A 25,189-nucleotide genomic window follows, 5' to 3' on the forward strand; every position below is an offset into this window, starting at 1 on the left:
GGAATAAATGACTTGATGCGTAGTAAATAGGAATTAGATTAGTTATTATTACGCTGCTTCGAAAAAACTATCACTTTACTTCATAATAAATAAAAATATAGAAAATAATGAAATTCCAGATGTTTCCACGTGAAGTGAAGATCTGAACTTAGACCTTAAAGAGGTGACCGCATATTTAAAACGAAGCAATACACTCCTTGTCTGCGATTGGTTTAGATTTGCGAGATTTTGTTAAAAAAATTATTTTAAACCGATTTTATATTATTTTTAAAAATCCTGCCGTCTATCCTCCGATTATACAAAGGAAGTATCAAGGTATAAACTTTAGTTACAAAACTTTTAAAATACTATTTCTATGAAATAACCACTGAATATTCCAGCCGCACAGGGAATATGAGTTTAACCAATCGTAGAAGTCGAGAACCAGTCATATTTCAATTCACAATTTGAAGGTTATCTTCGAAATATTATACATAATGCGTTCAACTTTTAGCGGTGTTTTTCAAAAGATTTATTATGTTTAATTATTTATATTTTTGTGAAGTGAAACTTCTTTATCGGGGTTGGAAAAAAATTTAGTGTAACATTTTTTCGTTACGCGTCACATTTTTCGGTTACGCGTCACATGTTTCGGTTACGCGTCACATTTAACCGTTACGCGCGTCTTTTTCTTGTCCCTACCACGGTTGATTCAAAGAGATTCTAAACCATTAATAACAAAAATGTATAATAACGATAACAATGATACTAAAAATTCTATTACAATTTATGAAATACTGTAATAATCTTAGTGGTAATAAGGTAAAATGAAATAATTGTATTATTTGTATTCAAGTATGTGATATTAAAAGCCTTTTGTTAAACTTTATCTAATTTAACTTAATTTAACCAATTTCTGTAAAGTTGCATATAGATAATTTTTCGAAAAATAAGGTCATAAAGAAGTTTCACATCTAACGTGTGTACACTAGTACACGCACATTTTTTTATTTTAATTTGTGTCGTGTATGGGTGAAGAATAATAAGAATGTATTTGCCTTAAATTTAGTGTTGCTAGTACTTAAAGCAGAGTTGGGCCGATTTTTGGATAAAGGGGTTATTCTGATTAAAATCAAAATTGTTTGATATATTGCAATATCACGAGATAGCACTATTAACAATATTTTAATATGAGCATTCTCTGAAGTTTTTGCAACATTTATTTCCGAATATGGAAACATTTAAGTGGAATATAAAACCTATTTCGTGAGTATGAATTATACGGCATTTTAAAAAACCGAGCTCTATAGGGCGCACTCGCATTATAAAGGAGTCTATTCAACGAATCTGGGTCATGAAGATTCTCAAGACAATGCTTCGGATGTGATAAATGACACCGTGATGAGTTGGAAAACGTTTGGGATACGTTCAAATAAAATTCTAAGATATTGCTTGGAAGTAATTATTTCACATCACATGGCAGAGTCCATGGTAATTAGTATTCTACTGTTTTCTATTGGTATACAACTATTAAAAGTGTAGTACCCGCAAAACCAAAGAAATTTCTTTCATCAAAGTTTGTTCTGTCTTATACTACTTACGATGGTTTCTCGAATCACATATCAATATTTTCAATTTAGAATTTTGGCTGTGATATAACTTAATACTGCCCTTTTTTTAAATTCAATTTTAACCATCTGCAATCATTCTCTTTGCTTTTATCAGAATTTATGATATAATTTTGAGGCAATTAGGGATTGCAAATTCAATAATTTATTACGTAATTTGCAAACTATCAAACAGCGGTAAGTCTCTCCCATACAATTTGACGACTCATTGGTCTAGTGGTTAGTACCCCTGACTGCGAATCCATGGGTCCCGGGTTCGATCCCCGGCTGAGGCGAACATCGATGTGATGAGCATTTGGTGTTGTTCTTAGGTCTTGGGTGTTTAAATATGTATTTATATGTATATCTATCTATAATATGTATGTATATCCGTTGCCTAGTACCCATAACACAAGCTTCACCAGCTTAGCATGAGACTAGGTGTGAATTGCCTTAAAAAAAAAAAAAATATAGGAAGGGCATTCTACTATCACTCTCTTAGGTTCATTTGCTATATTTGCAATTTTAACTTTTGTATTTTTTTTGTCATATTTATTTTTGTAAACTTGTTATGAACATTATTTATTATAAGTATTGTTTGTGCACACCGTCCGGACTTACTATCAATGGCACACATTGATTAATATATATTTTTTTATAAATAATAATAACAGTGACGAAGGTTCTATTTCAGGGTGTGCGGAAACATCGCAAAACAGGGTCTCAGTAAGACGAGCGTTATCTGACGCAGGACTAACAAATTAAATAGCGTTCGTGATAAATCGGCTATATGTTATCCGTTTGCGGAACACGTATATCGCCTATCGATTCACGTCCCATATATTATATTGACTCATATTTCCAATTGCTATAGAGGCGTAGAGGAATTGAGTAGTTTCGTATTGAAACCTTTCCTAATATATCGAATTTTAAAACGCTAGATCAATTCATAGATTTTTGCTAACAAGAGCAATTTGTGGAAAATATTAAAGAACATCTGTAAAAATATAGAACATTTTCCGATGTAATTTAAGCATCAATAGCTGTTTAAATTATGTATCTTCTTCTTATTCTTGCGCCACTTTATTGCTAAAGGTTGGCTGTCAAGAACTTGAATTGCTGGGTATCTTGCGCTAGTCTTAAGCGAGTACCTCGACGGATGTTATGCCTGTCTACTTCCGTACGTTCCGCAACCACGACTTAATAAAAATAGTCGTCTATGCAGACATGAGGCTATATTAATCTTGTGTGTGTGTTCAATTGTCCGGTCACTTTAAAAACAAGACAAACCACTCTTCAACGCATTAAGCTTGCACTATGCAGTCTGATTAATACATCTGTATAATAAACAAAATAAAAAATCTGTGGCGCTACAACCCTTTTAGGTCTGTGCCTCAGATTTCTGTATGTTTCATGATAATTTGTCAATCTAATAGGCAAGTAGGTGATCAGCCTCCTGTGCCTGGCACACGCCGTCGACTTTTTGGGTCTAAGGCAAGCCGGTTTCCTCACGACGTTTTCCTTTACCGTTAGAGCGAATGTTAAATGCTTATATAGAAAGAAAGTCCATTGGTGCACATCCGGGGATCAAACCTACGTCGTCAAGGATGAGAGTCGCACGCTGAAGCCACTAGATAAAATATAAAATATCAATTATAATTTTAACTAGTCGAAGAGAATCTAGTATATTTAATGGTTCTAGGTTTATAAGTACTACAGGTAAACGACGAAGTAAGTAAGTCCTATAAATATTAATTTAAATTCTCATTATAACAGGAGTTAAAGTGGTCCTCAGTGGGCTATAAGATAATTCACGGTCAAATATTATTTTTACGTCTTATTTAATTTGTAATTTATGTTGTATCAAGAGTAATAGTTAAATGCAATATATTTTAATAAACGCATTATCTGTATTTTATAAAAACATGTTTTATCTACGATTATAGCTAATTATGTTTTGTGTGTATCATGTTCGTGGGAAAAAAGGATGATAATACTTTTGTATCTGCGGCTCTAATAGAAAATTGCGGGTACTTACGGAACGGGTTTTACTAGTTTAAGTACCCGCATAAAACGCGTAGCGAGTAAGTTACGTAAATGCATGTGTAATTTAAGTTTTATCTGCATCTACCCGTGCTCTCGTGTACGAAATTTTTGAAATTTGAAATTTGAAAATTATTCATCTTTCACTTATCCTTGTAGAGGTATTAGAAAGACTATAGTTTTTAGTCACATTTTGCCAAGGCTAGATTTTATAATTATTTATTAAGCCAATATTAGGTTAGATTAGACATACATATGAAATTAGCGTTTTGTATTGGAGACACAAAAAGTAGATTTTTAAAAAATAGAATATATTTTATTAATGAAAGTGTGAAAGTGAATGTACCATTGCTATCTATGCACTTTTGCCATCTATGGTTCATTGATCTTTTTACTAAAAAACCCATTCGGACGGGAATCAATGAAATATCTGAAGGTAGTTTCGACTGCCATAACAGAATTGAATTTTTTACCTAGCAACAAGTTATCCAAATTTTTAAAATGGAATCTGTTGTAGCAAGGTCAGGGGAGTAGGGTATTCAATTGGAATGTCTAAGAAATTCCAATTGAATAATCCTCTAATTTGGTAGCAGTCTGTTGTGCAGTGTATGTGAAGCAGCAGTTTCCTAGAACGATTGACCATTGATTGTTTAACAGCTGGCTTTTCCATTATGGTTTGCATTTGCTGACAATAGACATCTGCCGAAATCGTCTGGCCAGATTTAAGAAAGCTATAGTTAACGACCCCGGCACTAGTCCACGAAACGCTCACAAGTAACTTCTTCGGAGTAAATTTTGCTGCTAGCTTGCGATTTGGCTGGCTCGGTTGGGTTCAGTCATTGCGATGAGCGCTACAGATTATAGTATAGGATCCACTTTTACGTTTATATGTAAGGACCTAATATTACTAAAAGGAAATGTTAGGGCAAGTTTAGTGCTAATGAGTTCGTAAAGTGCAATTATGGGGTACTTGTAATGAAATACACAACATTAGCGAATATTTCAGGCCTCATTCATGGACGGCTATTAACTTGAGTTATTTCATTTATATCAACAATCTTTGTCTATGTATTTTAACGGAATATACATATTATACGTGACGGATGACGTATAATATTTTTTTTAAAAGAAATATCGCTACTTTCTATGGGTGAAGGATATCCTAATTACAAAGATATATAATTTTATTTTTAGCGACATCTAGAATCTGCGCTTACAATTCACTGTGATGACGTCATACCCTGAACGCGCTGACGAAGTTAATCCGGCCGCTAAGGATTCAAATTCTCGACCTTATCCAAAATGGCCTTCGGGCTAGTCAGTGTAAGGCTATGTTCACATGTAACGCGCGTTAACGCGCAATCAAATTTGAAGAGAGTTCAGATGATGAGCACTAATGCGTGTTGCGAGAGTACTCGTCAGTCTAGTTCGGTAGAAAGTAGAAAATGGACGTGGAAGAGGCTATTATTTTGTGGTTATATTATAAAGAAAAATATAGAAAAAGAAAACGTACACATTGGGTTCATCCAATTTTGAAAAATAGACCCAGTTTGTTATAAATATAATTACGAAAATTAACAAAATTGCATGCGATCGTGATGAAAGCGCGCGCTCAACTGAACAGCATACGGACATTACATTAATATCAAAGCGCGCGTCAACGCGCGATCACCTGCGTCTAGAGACTTTTTCTCTTAGCGCCGCGTTGACGCGCGTTAACGCGCTCTCATGTGAACAGTTGTATGAAAATACCACAATGTCTAGTCGCGCGATTTGAAAACGCGCGTCAAGTTTTTGCCATCTGAACATAGCCTTATTCTGGTCGAGGATCCTTCATTTACGCTGGACGAACAGCAGAACATCCTTAGTACCGTAGTATTCAAATTAAAAACATGGAAACTATCTTTTAATGACACATAATGAAATAATTAAGAACACTATAAGATTAGATAAAGAAGTTTATGCATCTATACTGGTTATCTCTTGAATGTCTTAGCTTTTGATGAGTGCTTTTCTATTAGAGAAAATACCACATTATTATAATTAATTAGTATTATTAACAAGTCTTATTAAACATAACAATATTTTAAAACAATATCTTCAACCTACAAACAATTGTCAATCAACTTGACGTAGCAGTCCTATTACTAAACTTGAAACGAGTTATATAAACGATTCGCGTATCTTTCAAATAGTCTAGAGTAGCTTAATAATTTGTTGTAAGGATGTGTAGCGTAAAACATGCATAAAGAAATGCAGCGCATTGCAGTAATCGCGTCACGCGAGTACGTTGTTGTGGCTACGTTTTAATTATAAGCTTAATATTAGCGACTTGGCCTAGAGCTTCAGCGCGCAACTCTGACTTCTGTGGTCGAACCCCGGCCGTGCTCCAATGGACTTTCTGTATATGTGTGTGTACCCAGTGTACACACACATATACATTATACAGACTTGGGTTTACTCACGATGTCTTCCTTCACCGTACGAGCCCCCTCATGAGGCCGCACGCTGAAGCGAACACTGCTCTACTATAAATTTTGAATGAATAACTTTTTCTCTTATAATAATAATAAATGCTATATTTGCAAAGAAAGTCGTACATAGGATACATGAGTTACAAAAGCCGCGCAATCAGCCAAGACAGTGTATGCAAAATAGAATTAAAAACATTTAAATAATGTAAAACTTATAATCTAAGAAAATCACGTAATAAAATCTAATCACCCTCTCTTGTAAGTTACATGCGTATAATTGTAAACTATTTTTAGCAGGTCAAATATCAAATATAAAATCGCATTTTATTTTCCATAGCTAAAACGCTATTGTTACATCTTCATAGACTTTATAGTCAAACACGTTAGGAATTCTATTGTAGCTTTGTCGCTTTGTCGCAAAAAATATAAACCAAACAGTGCTGGTGAAAAAAGCGTCGTGTATACAAGTTTGTCGTGTTATTGAAATCTAGATAAGTTCCCTCTTGTAAATTATTAAACAATAATCTAATAACTAAATACTTAGCTCTCACGTCTCAGCATGTTTATTATTCAAATGTATGTATGTATGTTACAAGTAAAAGAAAATCAAATGTAGATTTAATTATACTTTTCTTATCGTCTTAAAAATTAAAACGTCGTTGCACAATAATTTAAAACTACGTGGAAACTAATAATTCACAAGCATCACCGTTTTGATTATAGTATGAATCATTAAGATCAGAATTCTTGCTCACAGATAACACTTCGGCAAAGACAATTTTTATAACACTCCTACATACATACTACATCCTTCCTATGTAGCTAACGCACACATAAGCGGCTTTATTGCGAATGGTCCATCTGCCACAAATTTTAGTATCGAAAGATTTAATATCTTTTATCAGAAAGGACAGATTAAGTGTAGCAGATTGTGAGAATAGTGTTGAGTAGTTAAGCTTTCGTCAAAAGTCGTGCGTTGACATCGACATCAATACATTTTTAAGCAACTCCAAAACCTCCAAGCCTTTGTTCATACTTTCTTTCGGGGTAATAAATTATTAGGATTTACAACGACTTGTTCCTTTATGGGCTGGTTTCATTTTTTTAAAGGAATTAATTATGTCCGAGTACGATGAAAAGGAAAGCTTAAGAACAGAAGAGCATATAAATCAGTCTAAGCCATGACAATTCGGTGCGGAGACATACCCTGATGCTATTATCAATATATTGTATAGATATATATAGATCTCTATCGACATTAAACGACGCTCTGAGTACATGCCAAGCAGATCCATTTAATGACAGTCTCCATGTCTTCAGGCGTAAGATGCTGCAGCCACTGTTGATCCGTGACCATTAGTGATTATTGCAAGTAGAAAATTATTGTTTTTTTTTATATATAATTGTTAATTGCATGTTTTTTTTTTTAATCTAGTTTGTTTTTTTTACTTATATCTAGTTTGTTTCTTTTTTATGTTTAAGTTATTTTCTCTTCTTCATTGTAATGTTTCCCTTTAAATGATGTGCACACTTGTTATTGATGCACATGCATGTATCTTGTTTTCTATGTTATGTGTTCTCTGTAAGTGTTTGTATGTGTTTCGTTAGTGTGCCTTTTAAAATAAAATAATAAATAATAATATTGTGACTGCTAATTTCATAAAAATTCAAACTACACTCTCCGTAAAACCGGGCAATAGACAACGTTAAGGTACGGTTAGTAATCTAAAGCCTTTGTGGGAAAGATATAAAGAATTCTAAGCAAAAGCGAGCACCAGAGGGCACTAATGTGGGTTCATATAGTTGAGTTGTTCCCATTAAATTCAGTGTAAACAGACACTCACGCGATATCTTAGCGCTTAATCTACTAAAGTGCTTTAAATTTGAGGTAAGCTTACAAAGGAGGAAGGATTGAAAAAGGTTCTATTTCAAAGAGAACTAGAGCTCGTTTAAAAAGCCTTGAAAAGGGTCGAGTGGATCAAATAATCTGTTTTGGTGTTCGCATTAGATTAAAGGATTTCCGCTGTGTAATTTCTTTATTTAGTTTTGAATGAGTGTGTGTTAATTAGATTTATTTCATTTTACGGCCAACGAAGTAGAAGTCGTCGGCCGTAAAATATATTTTATTTTTTATGATTTTTATGATTGGACAATTCACACCAATTGACCTAGTCCCATGCTAAGCTGGTGAAGCTTGTGTTATGGGTACTAGGCAACGGATATACATACATATTATAGAAAGATAGATATATAAATACATATTTAAACACCTAAGACCTAAGCACAACATCAAATGCTCATCACATCGATGTTTGTCTCAGCCGGGGATCGTACCTGGGACCCATGGATTCGCAGTCAGGGGTACTAACCACTAGACCAATGAGCCGTCATAAATATGTACCGTTAATAACGTCGTCGTTTTCAAAGTGTAAAATATATGGGGAGTTTGTATGAATTCAATTGTATGTATATTCAAAATAGTATATCCAATTTAGATAAGATAGAATATAAGAAACGGGTTCGAATATATCCTCTGTCTACGTAGATTAAAGTCTGCGTTTATTTTAGACTAAGGCCTACAACGCACTAGCGGCTGGCCGCAATGCGGTGTGCCGCTGCGGCGGGCCGCGGTATATACGGTCCGCCGTAGCGGCCTGCCGTATTCCGGCTAACCGTCCCTATTGCGGTCCTATTGCGGTCTGCCGCAATCGTCACTCGTCAGTTCTTCTTGAAATATTACAAATTCAAATTTAATGACGTGGAAAAAGTGATACATGTATCTTATGTTCCATAATAAACATATTTTATTTTTTTATTTTTTACTCTTTTAAAATAGGTTTACAATATTTTGTTTACATTTGTTAAATAATTATATGTGATGACGTAGGTAGGACGGCTAACCGCGCCGAGTGCGTGGAGGGGACGCGGCGCGCCGCATCATTCAACCGGTGCGGCTCGCCGCAGCTCCAGATCAACCGGAGCGGTTGACGGTTGACCGCAAGTCAGTGCGTTGTTATCGTGCGGTTTCATATAATAATCGATGTGCGGCCCGCCGCAGCGGCACACCGCATTGCGGCCAGCCGCTAGTGCGTTGTAGGTCTAAGTAATACCTCTGTCAAATATATTCGTTCCCCATATACCTATAAATAGTTTTTTATATAAATATCAATCTACTGTAATCTACTAAACCCTCTCGATGATATAACGCGGCGTACAGCTCAAGTTGTACGAGAGTTTTCAACTAGTTTCGGTCTTGCGATAGAAAAGATTTTGCGGTACACAACTGTGTCGTGTGGCTGCTAAACTTGCTGACTAAATTTTAAACTATTACTTAGGACCTTCGTAAATCAAACATATAATATTGTTCACTGAGACAGATGTATGGTCACATAAATAGAAGTATATTCATTAATGTTTAGCTATCTCTGAGAGAGGGAGATGCTTCAACTATTAGCCGTTTATATTCCAATTATAAGTATTGACGATTATTTGAGAGACAGGAAACTATAAAAGCTTTGAGGACACATAACCATTTTATCATTGAATAAACTACCCTCTGTAATACGAAATAAGATTGAGTTTTGTACTAGTACCACTGCATTGAACGTTTCAAATGAGTCATGACATTATCCTTCACCGTACTATATACATGCAAGTGTTAAATGCTCAAACAGCAAGAATTATGCTCTTTTCAGCGGTTTAAAGCAATGCAGGCTGTGCGACAAAGCTGGGACGTTGATCAACTCTATTAGGATTGGTCACGTGAGATTTAGTAAAGAAATCAAGAAAGTAACTAAACTAATTTGCCCATTTCGTACTTTTGAACCTAAATTAAGTTTTATATAAATTATATTATATATCCTATACAATTTCTATAAACTCGTTTATCTCGAGGCCGAACATTTTAAATCTCTTTGAGGATAGAAAACTATTTTATTTTTTTGTGGCGCAGGCCTGCTATCGCTCACTGAAAGTAGAATTTCGATGTTAACACTAAAAGGTTTCTGAAAAATAATTCTGATTTGTCTTATAATTACTATTTCTTTTTTACAGATTTCAGTTTCATTTCGTAAATAATGTATTCATGAATCATCTTACCGCGTGGAGAGACTATTCTTACATGAAGGAAGTGTAATTCAGATACAACAAAGACAGGTAATGTTCTTTCTTTTCTTATCTTTACTGGTTCCTACCAGACGAGTGCGTTTGGTGTAATCTTCGTTCGTTTTTTCGGTTACTTAATCTTCGGTACTTTATTTCTCAAAGAATTACATTCACTTAGTGGGAATATATATGCCCGCCTTCCACTGCGAGCGGAACGGACCCATTACGGACTCCGCTATACTCGTAACGATGATTTTCATACGCTTCCACCCAAGCGGAGACGAGCGCAGCGGAGAGAGCGAGTTGAAAGAGTCACATATGAGGTTAGCGAGTTGACCGGTTTTCCCACGAAAATGAAATATGAAAATCATCGTTACGAGTATAGCGAAGGCCGTAATGGGTCCGTTCCGCTCGCAGTGGAAGGCGGGCATTAGAGTAGGTTGTAATGTACACCGTGTTATGAAATTATTTGAAAATGAAAATATTAGTTGCTAACAATATGTACAATATTTTTTACAAAAGTGCAGGTAGGTCGCATCGATGTTACAACAGGCATTATGTGACTAATGGATAGTAACAAAGTGCGTGCGTACTAAGTACACATGTCAGAAGTAAAACTTCTTTGGCAAACTAATTTTTAACTCTTGTTCAGATTTATACAAATCTAAAACTTTAGATTTCCGAGATTTAGAAGGAGGAAAAAAGGAAGATATTTTAGGAATTTAATGAATTTAACTGTCATTAAAATAGTAAAAGTGTCGAAAATTAATACAAATTATAAATTTAATTTTAATTTACAATTCGTCATTTGAGATTTTAATAAATAATTTTGCATAAAATATAAAATACTAATATTTCATAAATTCTGTTTATGAAATTTTAATTCTAAAAATAGATTTTCTATAAGGTAATTCACCCTTCTCAATCTCTCTCTCCCCCTTTTCATCGACGAAAAAGCTGTACATCTTAATGACGTTCCGTCAAAATTTTACCCTCATTTTTAGGCGCAAGAAGTTTCACTTCAATAATCTTTAAGTCTGAACTGATTTTATTTGATCATTTGACCTATTTTCTATACCTTCACTGCCTAAAAACACACGTCAACAACACTTAGGTCTTAGACATGCTAATTGACTTTTGATTTTCAGATATTTACCTAAATTAATTTACATTAACTTACTGTATCGATATCCAATCGCTATTAACCTTTGCCGATTATCCCCAAAGTGAACTTTACTGTACACCCCGTCATCAGGTGTCCCATCGATCTATGTCAACAAATTTCTATTACACAAAAGTAGACCTAACCGTCTGTGCATAAGTGATGAATTCCCGTAAAGTTGCTGCCATCACACGACCTGATGTTGAGTGGTGTGCAATTTTTGATGCAACGTGTCGACATCCATCAGTGTCAGGGCGGAATAGCCAATAAATTGTAGCATACTGTTGCTTTCCCTGTGCGGGGAATATCAAACGATGTATTGCTCTTTGTTTTTAAAACTGTTTCGGGAATGGCAGGATATTTTATTGCATTTTATGATTGCATCGCCAACTTTCGGGGGTCAAATACTCGTCAGAATTGCCGGCATTGTTTTATAAAAATTATTATTGCGCACGAAACAAATTATATCCCTTATATATATATATATGCTACGCATAAATATTATATACAAGAGTCCAACCTCTAAACAAATACAAATAAAAAATATATAACTTATTGTAACCCTATTTTTTTTTTAAACACCTTCAAAAACGAAATTAATTACACAATATCTACTATTTAGTCACTTTCACATTATAACTTATAAACAGGATCCAATCGGATCGGATCTACATTATGGTCGTACTGTGTTTAATTTACTAAGGTAGCCGTTCGTGGCATAATTACTCATTACATCTGTAAGGCGGAGAGTAATAGAGTATTGACTATGTGATTAATTATTATATTCTTTATAGTCTCGTATAGCTTGGAGAGTCGCACGCTGAAGCCACTACGCCAACAGCCTAGTGGCTTCAGCGTGCGACTGGAGTGTGTGGACGTGGAGTTAAATTTTTTGTGCACAAATAACAGTCGTTCAAACGGTGAAGGAAAACATCGTAAGGAAACCGGCTTGCCTTAGAGCCAAAAAGTCGACGGCGTATGTCAGGCACAGGAGGCTGATTACCTATTTGCCTATTAGATTGACAAATGATCATGAAACAGATTTAGAAATATGAGGCCCAGACCTAAAAGGTTGGTAGTGCCACTAATTTATTTATGTCTAGTATAAGATAAATGTACATTACAGTACATTGTAAATTTATAATAATACATAACTTTAATCCGGTAAAAGCTTTTTACATTTATATGATTTTAATATTCCATTTTAAATTAAAATTGAACGAAATATAAAAGGAACAACTCCTTGTATAAAACATGAAATTAATCACAAATTGGTATAGTGCTGCGTCACCTAATTGAGGTACTCGTGCGGTTAGCGGTGAGCGAAGCGGGCAGCGGGGGGGATTTGATTAATTTGTTTAATTAAAACGAGGATCGTATGCCCCTATAGCGGGAATTATTTTTATCCCGCGTTCCGGGTCGGCTGTCAATCTAATTAATGACCCTTTGAAGGGTTATCGCCAATTGAGGTATCAAAATTTGGCATTATTTCCAATACCGAAATAATCCTCGCAAATTAGATTTTATGTGTAATTTGAATTTGAAAGGTTGATCCTATTCTAAGAGGAAAATCCTTTTTATGCTGTGTGACATGGTCGTGAGATAGGTTCATTATAGGTTTGATTCCGGCTGAAGCAATAATTGTATTATCGTAAGCGGAGAACACATTTACCAATAAAGATGTTCCTTTTCGTATTTATTTAATTATTTCTTTTCTACTGATCTTATTTCCGAGATATTTAAATTAAGAAGCTATAATCTATATATATAAAAATGAAACCCGTTTTCCGTTGTCACGACATAACATAGAAACGGCTTGACCGATTTGTCTGATTATTTTTTTATAATATTCCTTGAAGTACGAGGATGGTTCTTATGGAGAGAAAATTAAAAAAAATTGAGTAAAAAAGTCTAAAAACAACACTTTTCTATATTCCCATACAAAATATTCGTAATAATATTTAAAGGCAATTTGAACTTTAATACCATACCATAAAGTTCAAGTGTTAGTGGAGGGGTTCCGGGAAGGTAAATTTTTATTTTTTGACATAATGTATTTGTTGTATTATCAACTTAATTTTTTTTATTTTTAGCTAGACCGGTGTCCCGAATAGACTGTTAGGCGGTACGATGTTCGCCAGGCCAGCTAGTAATTTATATAATTTTTTAATTGGTACACTTACCAATTCCAAGAGGAAGTTTTTAATTCGGTACGGACTTTTCTGCGACTCTATCATAGAACACTTTTTTTAGGTAAGTAGGTATTTTATGTCTTCAGATATTTTATCATCACAAGTTGAATAAACACCGTCAAGTCAAGGTGTTATATTCCCTTTGTATAAGACCACATCGTTTATAGTATCAAATTCGCGTTAATATCACTTTATAAACATACAACGGCCTGAAGCTAAAAGATCCTTTAAACCCATCAATTATAGGGAGAAATTTTCAACATGGGGATTAATCTGCCCTCTGTAATAGCCCGGTCTGCTCCAACGCGATGAGGGCGGTCATAATATCATTTACTCGCGAAAATTACAATTCTGAACCATCTGTGTAATATACCTTTACTAAAATGTTCTCTTAATTAAAATATAGGCGTGTACTGTGATTCTCATAACTTACTGTTACTACTTACAAAAATTGTACAAAGAAAATACAGATTTACATGTTATACCTACTCAAAAGTTAGCGATTAAAAAGAGTGGTGGAAAGTTTTTTGCCAGTTCTTCTTGCCCGCTCTACGACCTTGACTTGAGGACTGGTAGTTAATGTAACTTTACAATTAATTTAACTTCTTTTTTGAGGTTCATAAGTGTACTTGTTTACCTATATGAATAAAGATTGAGTTTGAGTTTATAGTTGAAGGTTATAACGTCTATAACTAAAGGGGTTATATTTTAAGTAATAATTAGTATCAATATTGTCACAGGCTACCAGCTGGTAGTATTTTTATCTTTATCGTGTATGTGTTAAGAAGTCGGGTCTAACCACGTACTTCCGTATGTCAAATATAATACTTTTTGACAAATGGAAGTCATACGTAGCGCTATGAATGTAAGCTACGAAGCTACGACGTAGTGGCTACGCTACGCCAAATACACTGCGTTAATGTGATACGCCACGTGCTGTGGTTCTAGAATGAGAGCATCTATTGTTGTTGTGTATATTTACTTGTATTAATGAATTCTCCCCAGTGCTTTCTTAACGAATTATTTATACCCTGTCATATCGTCATAGATAAAGTATTGATGAACGGGCACTACGTAAATCTAGGGACGCTTACAATCTTCGCATTACAATTCTGCGTAACAACACACTTGTATGTAAAAACGATTGTCTTATGACACTTATTTAGTAAGACATGTTCGTTTTAAGTTTCCTCTTCATAATACGAACAACCTTTAAAAGTTCTTTGTTCTCACTAAAGTGCGTGCTCCAACTACGATATACCCGCTAACGTTTTTTATTATTATTTTTCTTCCACGCCATGTGGACTAAGATGGTTGCAGCTCTTTATTGTAAAATTAAATAGCAGGGCATATAATCATCTTGCCTATTCTGGTGTGTAACTAGGACTATATAAAGTAATTCAATTATTATTCTATAAGTTGCCTACATGGATATTTACTTTGATATTTTTTAATGCACAACTTCGAACCTATTGCCACAGTGTTAGTCGGTTAACCACTTGGCTAACTCAGTAATATTCATGTAGTTGTAAAATTGTAACATTGAAAGAAATAAAATGTACCGCTAATGCTCTTTTTTAAATGCATGCAACAGTTTTATGAAACTAAAATCGTGACCGCGACCGCACCGTAATTAAGTACGAACTAGAACGGAATAACGTCAGACCGCATTGACGCTTCATTCATTGGATGAACTAAAATCAGAATATTAGTTAGTAAATTTAAATGATTATTTTTCCGACCCAAATATCGGCCAATAGAATTGCACCATTCGACGTCACGTGGTACAACCTACATGGTATTATACTGATAATTTTTTGTGAAAATTTTCTCTGGTCGTTGCTTCAAGAAAAGTATTAAGTAGTTGTTTTATTCATTATGAAATTCTTATTTGTTAACTGTACATTTCGTCTCATGGTGCAATTCTATTGGCCGACATTTGGGTCGGAAAAATAATCCCCCGAATACCACACGAGCTTCAAAATTATCGGGTATTTCCCGATAGGTTCGTTGCAAACAAATATAGTCGAGACGACTATAAGTCGTCATGACGACTATAGTGGTATTATAACTGACAATTTTTTATATTAATGTATAACTAGCGAAGCTGGGTCAAGTATTGGCTTCGCACGGTTGGATATGTTAAGGAAATAAACTAGGCATTTAGCATCTAACGACGAAATAATTTTAGAAATTGGTCCACTACTTTTGAGATTTCGTAACTCTCCTCTTTATAGCATTAGTCTGTAAAAAGCAGTAGCGCTACAGCCTTTCAGGTCTGTCACAGATATTGTGCCTGTTTCGTAACCCTTCTGTGCCTGACATACGACCTAAAGTATGCCAGTTTCCTGAGAATCTCTTCACACACATAGACAGAAAGTACATTGGTGCACAGCCAGGAATCCAACCTACATACTCAGAGATCAGAACCGCCCGCAGAAACCACTAGACCAACACTGATCGCCTTTATCTAGTTTCTTCCACTGAACAGTAGCGTTAAAATATGCTATGTATACAATATAAGTGTATGAATATTTCACGCGAAATATTATGATAGCATTCCTGAAGTTGGAATATTCGTGGCGTCAGTAATTCCATGGCTCGCTGCCTCATTACACTGTTTAATTGGTTTTGTTTATTATTGTTTAGTTCGTTAGCATACAAACCATGATTTCAAATATCAATATTAGTTTATGGTATGAAAATAGTACATAGGTTGTGTTATCGTATGGAAAGCTAACATTAACTAAAGTTAATCGTAACGTTTTCGCCCACGTTCTGACGTAAATAGAAAATGACTGTCAAAGGTATTGTAGTTGAAGTACGAATGGCCAGTGTTAGTATAGTGATTAAGCAAATGATTCTAAACCCTAAGGCTGTGGATTCAAATGGTAAGACTTGTACGAAATGGTAGGCGACGAGCGACACAACCCGATCTTTGTTCCATATTTAAACTTGACAGATAAATTATTAAGACAATAATTTTGAATATCGAATTGTTTTAAATAGTAAATAATAATTTTATCCTCTATACAAATACCTTCAACGTCAGTAGGTTATGTTGAAAACCCTAAAAAAGCAGGTCGTTTCTCGCAGATTTTTCATCTTGTATTACGTTTGAGGCTTCTCGGCTCAGTTTACTTCTATTATCATTGCTCGAGGAAAAATGTGTCCTTAGGAAATTTAATATAACTGATATCCTTTATTAAGAAAATGACTAAGGAAAATATAAGTAATTGAAGGAGTCTCAAGGTCGTTTCAATGATTTCAAATTCTCTTTCCTTCAGGGTATTTTATAACCTGAAAAATATGCCACTGATCTATATAATAAATCTGCCAAAATCAAATTTAAATATCAATCAAAATCGAATTATCGTGATGTAAAGGAACACGAAAAATTATTTTATAAATGTCTGTCTATATTAAAAAAAAAAATATATCAGTAGGTATATTTAACTTGCAGACACAAGTCAATTATCAATCAAAGTCAAAATCATTTATTCATTTAGGTAACACAATGTACAAAAACGTCAATAAAAAATACATATTAAATGCTTCTATTTTTAAATTTACTGCCAGTTTTCAAATCAAGGGTGTAGAACGGACGAAATATATATTTAAACCTTAGATCTCTTATAATGATATGATAATGATAATAAACAAACTTTTAAAAGTTATTTCTCTAAAATCGAATCAAGAATCCTAATGCTAGCATGTAAATAATATTTCTATGATCCATTTCTACTTAAATCGCAAATATGAGAAATCACTTACCAAACATAATATTCCCTTTCAGAGAAGCCTTGAGCTATACATCGGTCAAATAAACATCAACATACGGGAAATAGCTTTTAGTTATAGCCGTTATCTAAAATTTACATATTACAAGGTCTATTTTCTTACGTATATGTAGATTTATATTTTTGTTTTATAGTATGCGACTCTGATTTTGAGGACGTAGGTTCCATGTTATGTACTAATGTACTTTCTATGTGCGCATTTTATACTTTTTCATACGATAAAGCATCGTGAGGTAGCAATTTTTTAATTACCGCGTTTAAATTCGAATACAACCGCCTTCCATTCTTAATGTATAATTAAAATTACGCAAATTAAATGAAACTTTATGGTGTATAGCTAAATTATGCTGAAAAGTTTTCTGTTTTTATTCAATTCCCCATAAAAGAAATATTGTTGTAAAGTAAGTTCGCTAACCGAATCCTCTTAGATGAGGCCATAAAACATAAAGAAAGTGTTATTTATTATCTGAAACTGTAATCTAGTGGCGCCATCTATCACCGAGGGCTATTCCCTTAGCTATTATCGCGGAAAATGACGTCGTCGTTTGTTTAACACCAAGAAAACAAGTTCTGATTTGTGAGGTTCGGTACAATACGGATAAAATAAAAGTAAGCCCGCCTAAACACATATAATGGCTTGTGCGGTCATTCTTCTCTGCCGGGTTATATCGACCCAAGAAGTTAAGGCAAATATTTGCATTTCGTTATATTGAAATATTTAGACGGATTTAGTTGTAATACTTTATACCCTTGCCCTGAAATGTCTTTCATACAATTTAGATGAGTTTCGTGCAACATTTATACGATATAGGCTTTTTCTCTAGAATTACATTTGAAAGGTTTTGTCCTCATGTTTTAGGGACAGCACCGCTCTTTATATTTTTGTATGTATGTCAATTTATATCATGTGTTTGTCCTAATTTTGTGGTCCAAATAAAAAATTTATACAAATTTGTCTATTCGTAGTTGGTAAATGCTTTAAATACTTACCTAAAGGTGATTGTTGTTAGCGGCCTGTATGATTTATGGCTATGTGGATCAGACATCGGTGTACCCCAGAAGTCATCTTTGAATATCCTTAACACAGAATTGGCGCCGTTGACGTCCCCATTAGACACGATAGCTGGGATATCATCATGAACGAATTCGCCATTCAGACTGTTGGAGTAGGTCAAAGCGCCGACCGAGGCAACCAGAGCGTACGTCACCCACTCATTTTCACACACACTCCTCCATGACTTGGCAGCCGCTTCCTCGCGCACAGATGGTAGCGGTCGACGTCGCATTTTACTCGATTCACATGTTTACGCTTCAATAACTTATACTAATGTACGTCTTATGATACGTTAAGCGTGTAGAGATCTCATAGTCCGTTTATCAGGGGTGATGGATCACCGGGATATAAATCAACATAGTGGGTCAGCCGACCGCTAATGTCGTATTCATGAGCCGTAAGCTCGGCTTTCAAAAGATTTTCCTTTGTCGTTCTCGGCTTCTTAACTTCGCCTTTTATCAATAATGCGAGCTGAAACAAAGAAATTGTATATTATATAATTAGTTTAAGTATGATGTATGGAGTCCGTAAGTGCATGTCAGTAGGTATAATTGATTACTTTTCTTTGTCAAATAGATTTTTATTTCAGATTCTTTTACACATAAACACATTTATATTGTATTGTCTTTTAATGACATAACTTTCGCACATTTAATAATACAACAATTTTTTTATCGGATTGAAGTTTAAATTATTTTTCATAATTTTAATCGACTACTGTATATCGGAGTTGGTCGATACCAATTCCGGGGAAATAAATACAGATAATACAACTTTTACTACAGCTGTGATACTTTTTGACATTCAACACCTTTTGTCTTCAGTCACCGTGACCACGCACGCTGTAAAGCACGCGAAACGTCGGTTAAATTTAAAATTATGAAAAATAATTGTAAATTGTTTTATTATTACATATTTATATTTTAATCTCATTCTTTTTAAATATCTATTCCTATTTTGGCTAAGGCCCTTTACTTGTAATAATCATGACTAAATATAATAAACGTCGATACTTGGGTTTAAGATATGATGTTTTCCTCACGATGTTTAAGTCCATACTATCAAAAGTTAATTGTGCATATGAAGAAAATTTAATTGGCACGCAACCGCAATTGAATAACTTCAAGGTCCTAGGCGTATCTACTAGGCTCACACTTGAAAAGAATATCATAAGAGATGTTATTTCTATTTATACATGACTCGCTGTTGCCGAGTTGGTGTGGAAACGGGTAAACATATTCTCTACACTGAAACTCAAACACAGGAGCAATTGGGCTTCCTATTTATTTAGAAGAAATCAAAATACTATCAGTAATTCCCGAGATGTCTATAAACTCAAAAGTTTTTAGTTCTACTATAGACATGATTCTCAAATAAATTACTAACTTTGAACTTTCATAATTAACAAACCATACATGAGCTTTAAATATCGTTTTGAATCTTTAACGTTATTTTTGTAGCAATTAAACACTTATTCATTCGTATTGACAATAGTTTTTAATAATATATTCTTCGACGAGTTCTTCGTAACCTGTTATGCTTAAATCATATGTTACTATAGACATCTTTACATCAACAGATGTACAGTATTAGTCCTGGATAATTTATTGACGATACATTTTGTGTAATGTTTTACAAGGATTCGTTTACTTGTAGGTAAAATTAAATTTCCTTCTAAATTTAATCAAACGTACAACGGTAGGCGTCAATGGAAGGCCCCCATTTCGCGTCGCATCTGAAATGCTAATGTAACGTCTTAATTCTCTTAACTACTTCACGAATTAAGACCTCATCGTTTAATTAGGTTTGTAAGCGCTGATGACATAAAACTATTTAAAGCTAATACTAATATAATAGATGTATAAACGCGTATAAAAATGTATAAAAGATCAGCGTTATAGCTACTGAGGGAAATATATCGAAATCTATAATATAAAAATGAATCGCAAAATGTGTTGGTAAGCGCATAACTCAACAACGCCTGGACCAATTTGGCCAATTATTTTTTTATAATATCCCGGATGGTTTTTACGGAGAGAAAAATTAAAAAATCGAGTGAAAAAGTCTAAAAACAACACTTTTCTATATTCCCATACAAAAGATTCGTAATAATACTTGTAAGTCAATTTGAACTTTAATACCACACCATAAAGTTCAAGTGTTAGTGGAGGGGTTCCGGGAAGGTAAATTTTTATTTTTAGACATAATGTATTTGTTATCTTATAAACTTTCTTTTTTTTATCTTACTAGCTAGACCGGTGTCCCGAATAGCAGAAAAGTATTAAAAAAAAAAATAAAGAATCGACTGTTAGGCGGTACGATGTTCGCCAGGCCAGCTAGTTTCATATAAAAGGTTTAGCCTTTGGAAGTTACAGAATACCGACACTAATATCTAACCTTACGAAGTTTATGATACCTACTTTTATATTTGTAATGACAGCCTTCTTAGCTTGGTCTTTTAACCGGAGTTTTGGATTCGATTTCTGGGTCAATAATGTTTTCCAATAGGCATACAACAAATTAACGTAGAAATGTTAAACTATATAAGGTAACTAGCTGACCGGGCTCGTTTTACCATGTATATCATTTATAATAAAAAAATAGGGGTTGATCGTAGAGGGGTGAAAGTTAGGGGTTGTATGTATTTTTTAATGTTGTATCATAAAAAAATAAAAACAGAAAAAAATATCTAAAAATTAAAAAAAATATATATTTAGGGGTGGAATACCCTTAACATTTAGGGAGATGAAAAATAGATGTTGTCCGATTCTCAGACATACCCAATGTGCACACAAAATTTCATGACAATCAGTCGAGCCGTTTCGGAGGAGTTTAACCTCAATCACCGCGACACGAGAATTTTATATATTAGATATATATTATAATAACGATGTTGATCCAAAAGAATCTGTCAATAAATTAAATAATTTACTACGCGTTTCGTAACGATTCATCTTGTTTAGAAGTGAGCTTCAGATAATTTGACATTTTCCACATTAGTGGCGTCGTTTTGACACATATCTTATTCATCATATTTTCACGATGCTGCCTCGCAAATAATTTATCATATCTTGTCATAATAAAACCTGTTTTAAGGAATATTCTAAATGTTTATCTTAACTATTATTAACATTAGTCAGGATAGTTAATTAAAAGATAATGTGTACTTAAAAATTCTAGTGTTTAAGTATCTTTGTGATTAGCTTTTTCTAATAGGGAAAGTGGTGATCATTTTTATGTGCCGGACGTCAATTATTTGAATCTAAGGCATGCTGGTTTCACCACGATGTTTTCCTTCACCGTACGAGCGAGTGTTAAATGCGCGTATACACAGAAAAGGCAATGGTGCACCACGGGGGTTCGTTCCTACGACCTCAAGGGTGAAAGTTGCTCAAGCCACTGGGCAAACACACACTTCTCTTAAGTGATTAATTAATAAGAAGAACCATTATAGGTATGTCAGTTGTTTTTCAGCAAATCAGTATATAAGACGGTAAATTGCGCGTATAGAAAGATTTTACTATTTATTTTATTTATTTAGGTGCACAGCCGGGGTTTGAACTCACAACCTTGTGATTAAAGTACGCTAGACAAACGCAAATGGAAGCTAAAAAGAATTCTCTATGCACTAAAGGTATGATTCTAATAAAATGTACCTTATTCTTAAAAAAAAATGTATTTTTTTTATTTTTTTTATTATTATTCTTATTTTGTGTATTTCATGTATTACGTCACGCAATTTTTGGAGATTATTGACTCCCCATGTAACGCGCCGTAACGTTTTTTCTGTACCCAAGTACAGTACTGTTCCCAAGTATAGTAAAACGTTTCGTCACCACGTTAGTGACTCTTTATACCTACAAATTACTATTATGTGGTGAAAAGTACTGGAAAGTCGAAAATAATATTAACAACAACGCGTAATTCAATCCCCGCCCCGCATCGTCACGTTTTACAAAAAGAACCCCCCCCCCCCTTTTGTTACGTAATACTTGAACGCTTCCTACGTGTTTCGTTATATAGTTGTATAATAAATGTTATGTCTATGTTATTTACAAAAGGTTTGCCAATGGCCTGTATTATACGACTACTAGGGGAAAAATTCAGCAACTATTAGAAGAATAGCACAAAGTGTCACTTTCGTACGTCAAAAGTTAATACGTTTCTGACACCACACACTTACCGTTGTCTCGTTTCTTATTAACCTAAGTGTCGATTCTGAAGGTCGATTTACATCAAACGAACATAGAGCTAGAGCTAGAACAAGAGCATTCTTTCGTAATCTTTTAGTGTAAACGAAAACTAGAGGTATCGATTTACATCAAACGAACATAGAGCTAGAGCTAGAACACAAGAACGCTTTGAAAAGACCGCTCAGTGGCGCGAGCACGTCCGAACACGCTAGAACGCTCTAAGCAACTGTTCGCGCGCTCTTGCGCCGTTTACATCAAGCGAACGAGCATTCTTAGAATATTCTATAGAATCTTTGCGAACGCACTAAGAACAACGAAAGAATGCTCTACGCCTGTTTACACTAGAAGAATTTGATGTAGTGGGGATAGAATGAGCATTCGCTCGTTTGATGTAAATCGACCTTGATAGACCTTCCTGCGATTGATCGTTGACTCTTACAATCGTTATAAATAATTAAAATTATTTATTCTACTTGAAGTTTAATAGAATTTATTGCTGCTATGGTACAGATAAAATACGCAAAAAATGTTAGAACAATATTTTTGTGAATTCAAGTTTAAATCTGCTTCAATCCATTTTAATGGTTCGCTTTCTGTTATATAAATGTTAACAAGATCCAACGAAGTGAGAATTTTTTGCAGTTGATGAGAAAACTTGAAACCTCCCGGGAACCGGCTAAGCTTGATGTATGTTTATGGATTTACGAGTTTTAATCTGATGTAAGTTTATTTTTATGTTCACGCGTATGCTCTACCTGATAGTAGCTTGGAAATTGTGGGCTTAATTTTATGTGGTTACGTTAGGTTTAAGGCCAGATTTTAATTCACAAAGAAAATAATAAAAGGAGTGGGGGCCTACATTGAGCTTAAAAGCCTTAAAAACAAACCGGTTTTATAATATTAAGCGCTTTTCATACATTTCAATTATACAATTATTATTATTAATTATACATTCGCTAGGTGAAGGAAAACATTGTGAAGCACACAAAGTCGACGGCGTGTGTAAGGTCCAGAACAGTAACTTGTCGCTTAAGAAAAATAAATGACAAAACAGACAGAAATCTGAGGACCTAAAAGGTTGTAGCACCCATTGGTTTATTTACGTATAGACTTTATTATTTAGAGAGTATCTTCTTAATCTTTAAAGAAGATACACTGTTACAAGAAGGATACAAGAGGTGGTCTGTTGAATGTTTATTATACCTATGTTAAATAAAAGAATGAAAGACATTTATTTGATTAAAGCACAAATGTTAAAAAAAATACAGACACAATCACTTTAATCAAAAATGGGCCCAACTTATTTTTGAGTCGCTGTCACCAGCACTGATTTTCAGTGAGCCTATACTAACACTTTCACACTATTGTGAAGTAAGTTAAAGTTCTATAACTTTAACATTTGCTTATAATAAAGATAGTAATATAGAGTTAATTTTAAAAATAACTAATACATAGGCAGATAGATATTTAATAATAATATTATATTTCATTATTATTAATTTCATATAAAAATTTAAAAATGGCATTATTATATGACTCGGACTACACATGTTCGTTGCCATAGTTACAATGTTCGTGGAGCGAATTCGTAGTAACGACATTTTATATTCTGTATAATCATAATTAGTATTAATTATCTGTTAGTATTTATTTATTTATTAAGGAACACCAACAGATTACATGTATATATTCTCTAATTAACAATATTGGGTTTTATTCTAGCATGCAATCGAATAATAGGTGTACACAACATTGACTCTAATAAATGATAGCGGACAGAGTTTACTTAAGTATTTGTATCTTTAAACATAAATAAATTAAATTTGAACCAAATCCAATAAATTGAATAGTATTGCATCACTGAGTCTGTAATTGTTGCGTAATTTGATAAATAATAATTTAACTAAGTACTTTTGTTAAGGTTTAATAAATACAAAATCGTATGAATTTGTAAGAGGTATACATAATACAATCGCACATCAGGTACGCATGATATAAAAGCTCTTTCAAGTCTTGCCCTATTCAGGAACGGGAGCCTTTTCATCTTTGACAGATTAAATTTCAAATAAAGCTCTGTGCTCAACAGGAATATCCCAGTTTTATAGAATTCTTGTTAAATATGCAAATGTGTGCAGCCACCGACGTCAAGCTTTACAATTGGGTACATAGAACATTATTGGGATTTTCATATTTGTATTATTGTTATGTACAGAGACTGATCAAGAGTTCTGACCGCTCTAGGCTAATTATCAGGATGTGCCCTCGCTAGATGACAGGTGTGTTACGGTCGGTCTTAAAAATAGTATATTAGTTTAAATTTGTTTACTCGTGTGAAAATTTTAACAAGGTCATACTATCTATGAATGGTTTCAGATCGATCTGCAAGCGAAACTAACACTGGCCTTTAATTTGCACGTCTTGAAATCATTTTTTGCTGACCGTACACAAAGGCAAAGCCCCTCACGCATTATACGACTAAAATCATGACAAGTAACTGCAGGCTATCAAGTAGAAAACCAAATCCATGTCGTATTTGGCCACGTTACTTCTATTGGCTTAGTTTCTATGAACAACTTAGTTG

General features: G+C 34.1%; 1 protein-coding gene across 1 annotated transcript in view; it reads right to left on the minus strand.

The window, feature by feature from the left end:
- LOC125059022 (protein O-mannosyl-transferase TMTC1-like) overlaps positions 1 to 25,189 on the minus strand; it is a 137,229-nt gene that overhangs the window by 67,829 nt on the left and 44,211 nt on the right. Inside the window, exon 2 of the mRNA XM_047663169.1 lies at positions 18,352 to 18,886. Within this exon, the coding sequence (XP_047519125.1) occupies positions 18,352 to 18,647 (296 nt within the window). The 5' untranslated portion in view covers positions 18,648 to 18,886. The remainder of the gene's footprint in view (positions 1 to 18,351; positions 18,887 to 25,189) is intronic.

The sequence above is a fragment of the Pieris napi genome, chromosome 19, assembly GCF_905475465.1.
Source record: "Pieris napi chromosome 19, ilPieNapi1.2, whole genome shotgun sequence".
NCBI lineage: Eukaryota > Metazoa > Arthropoda > Insecta > Lepidoptera > Pieridae > Pieris > Pieris napi.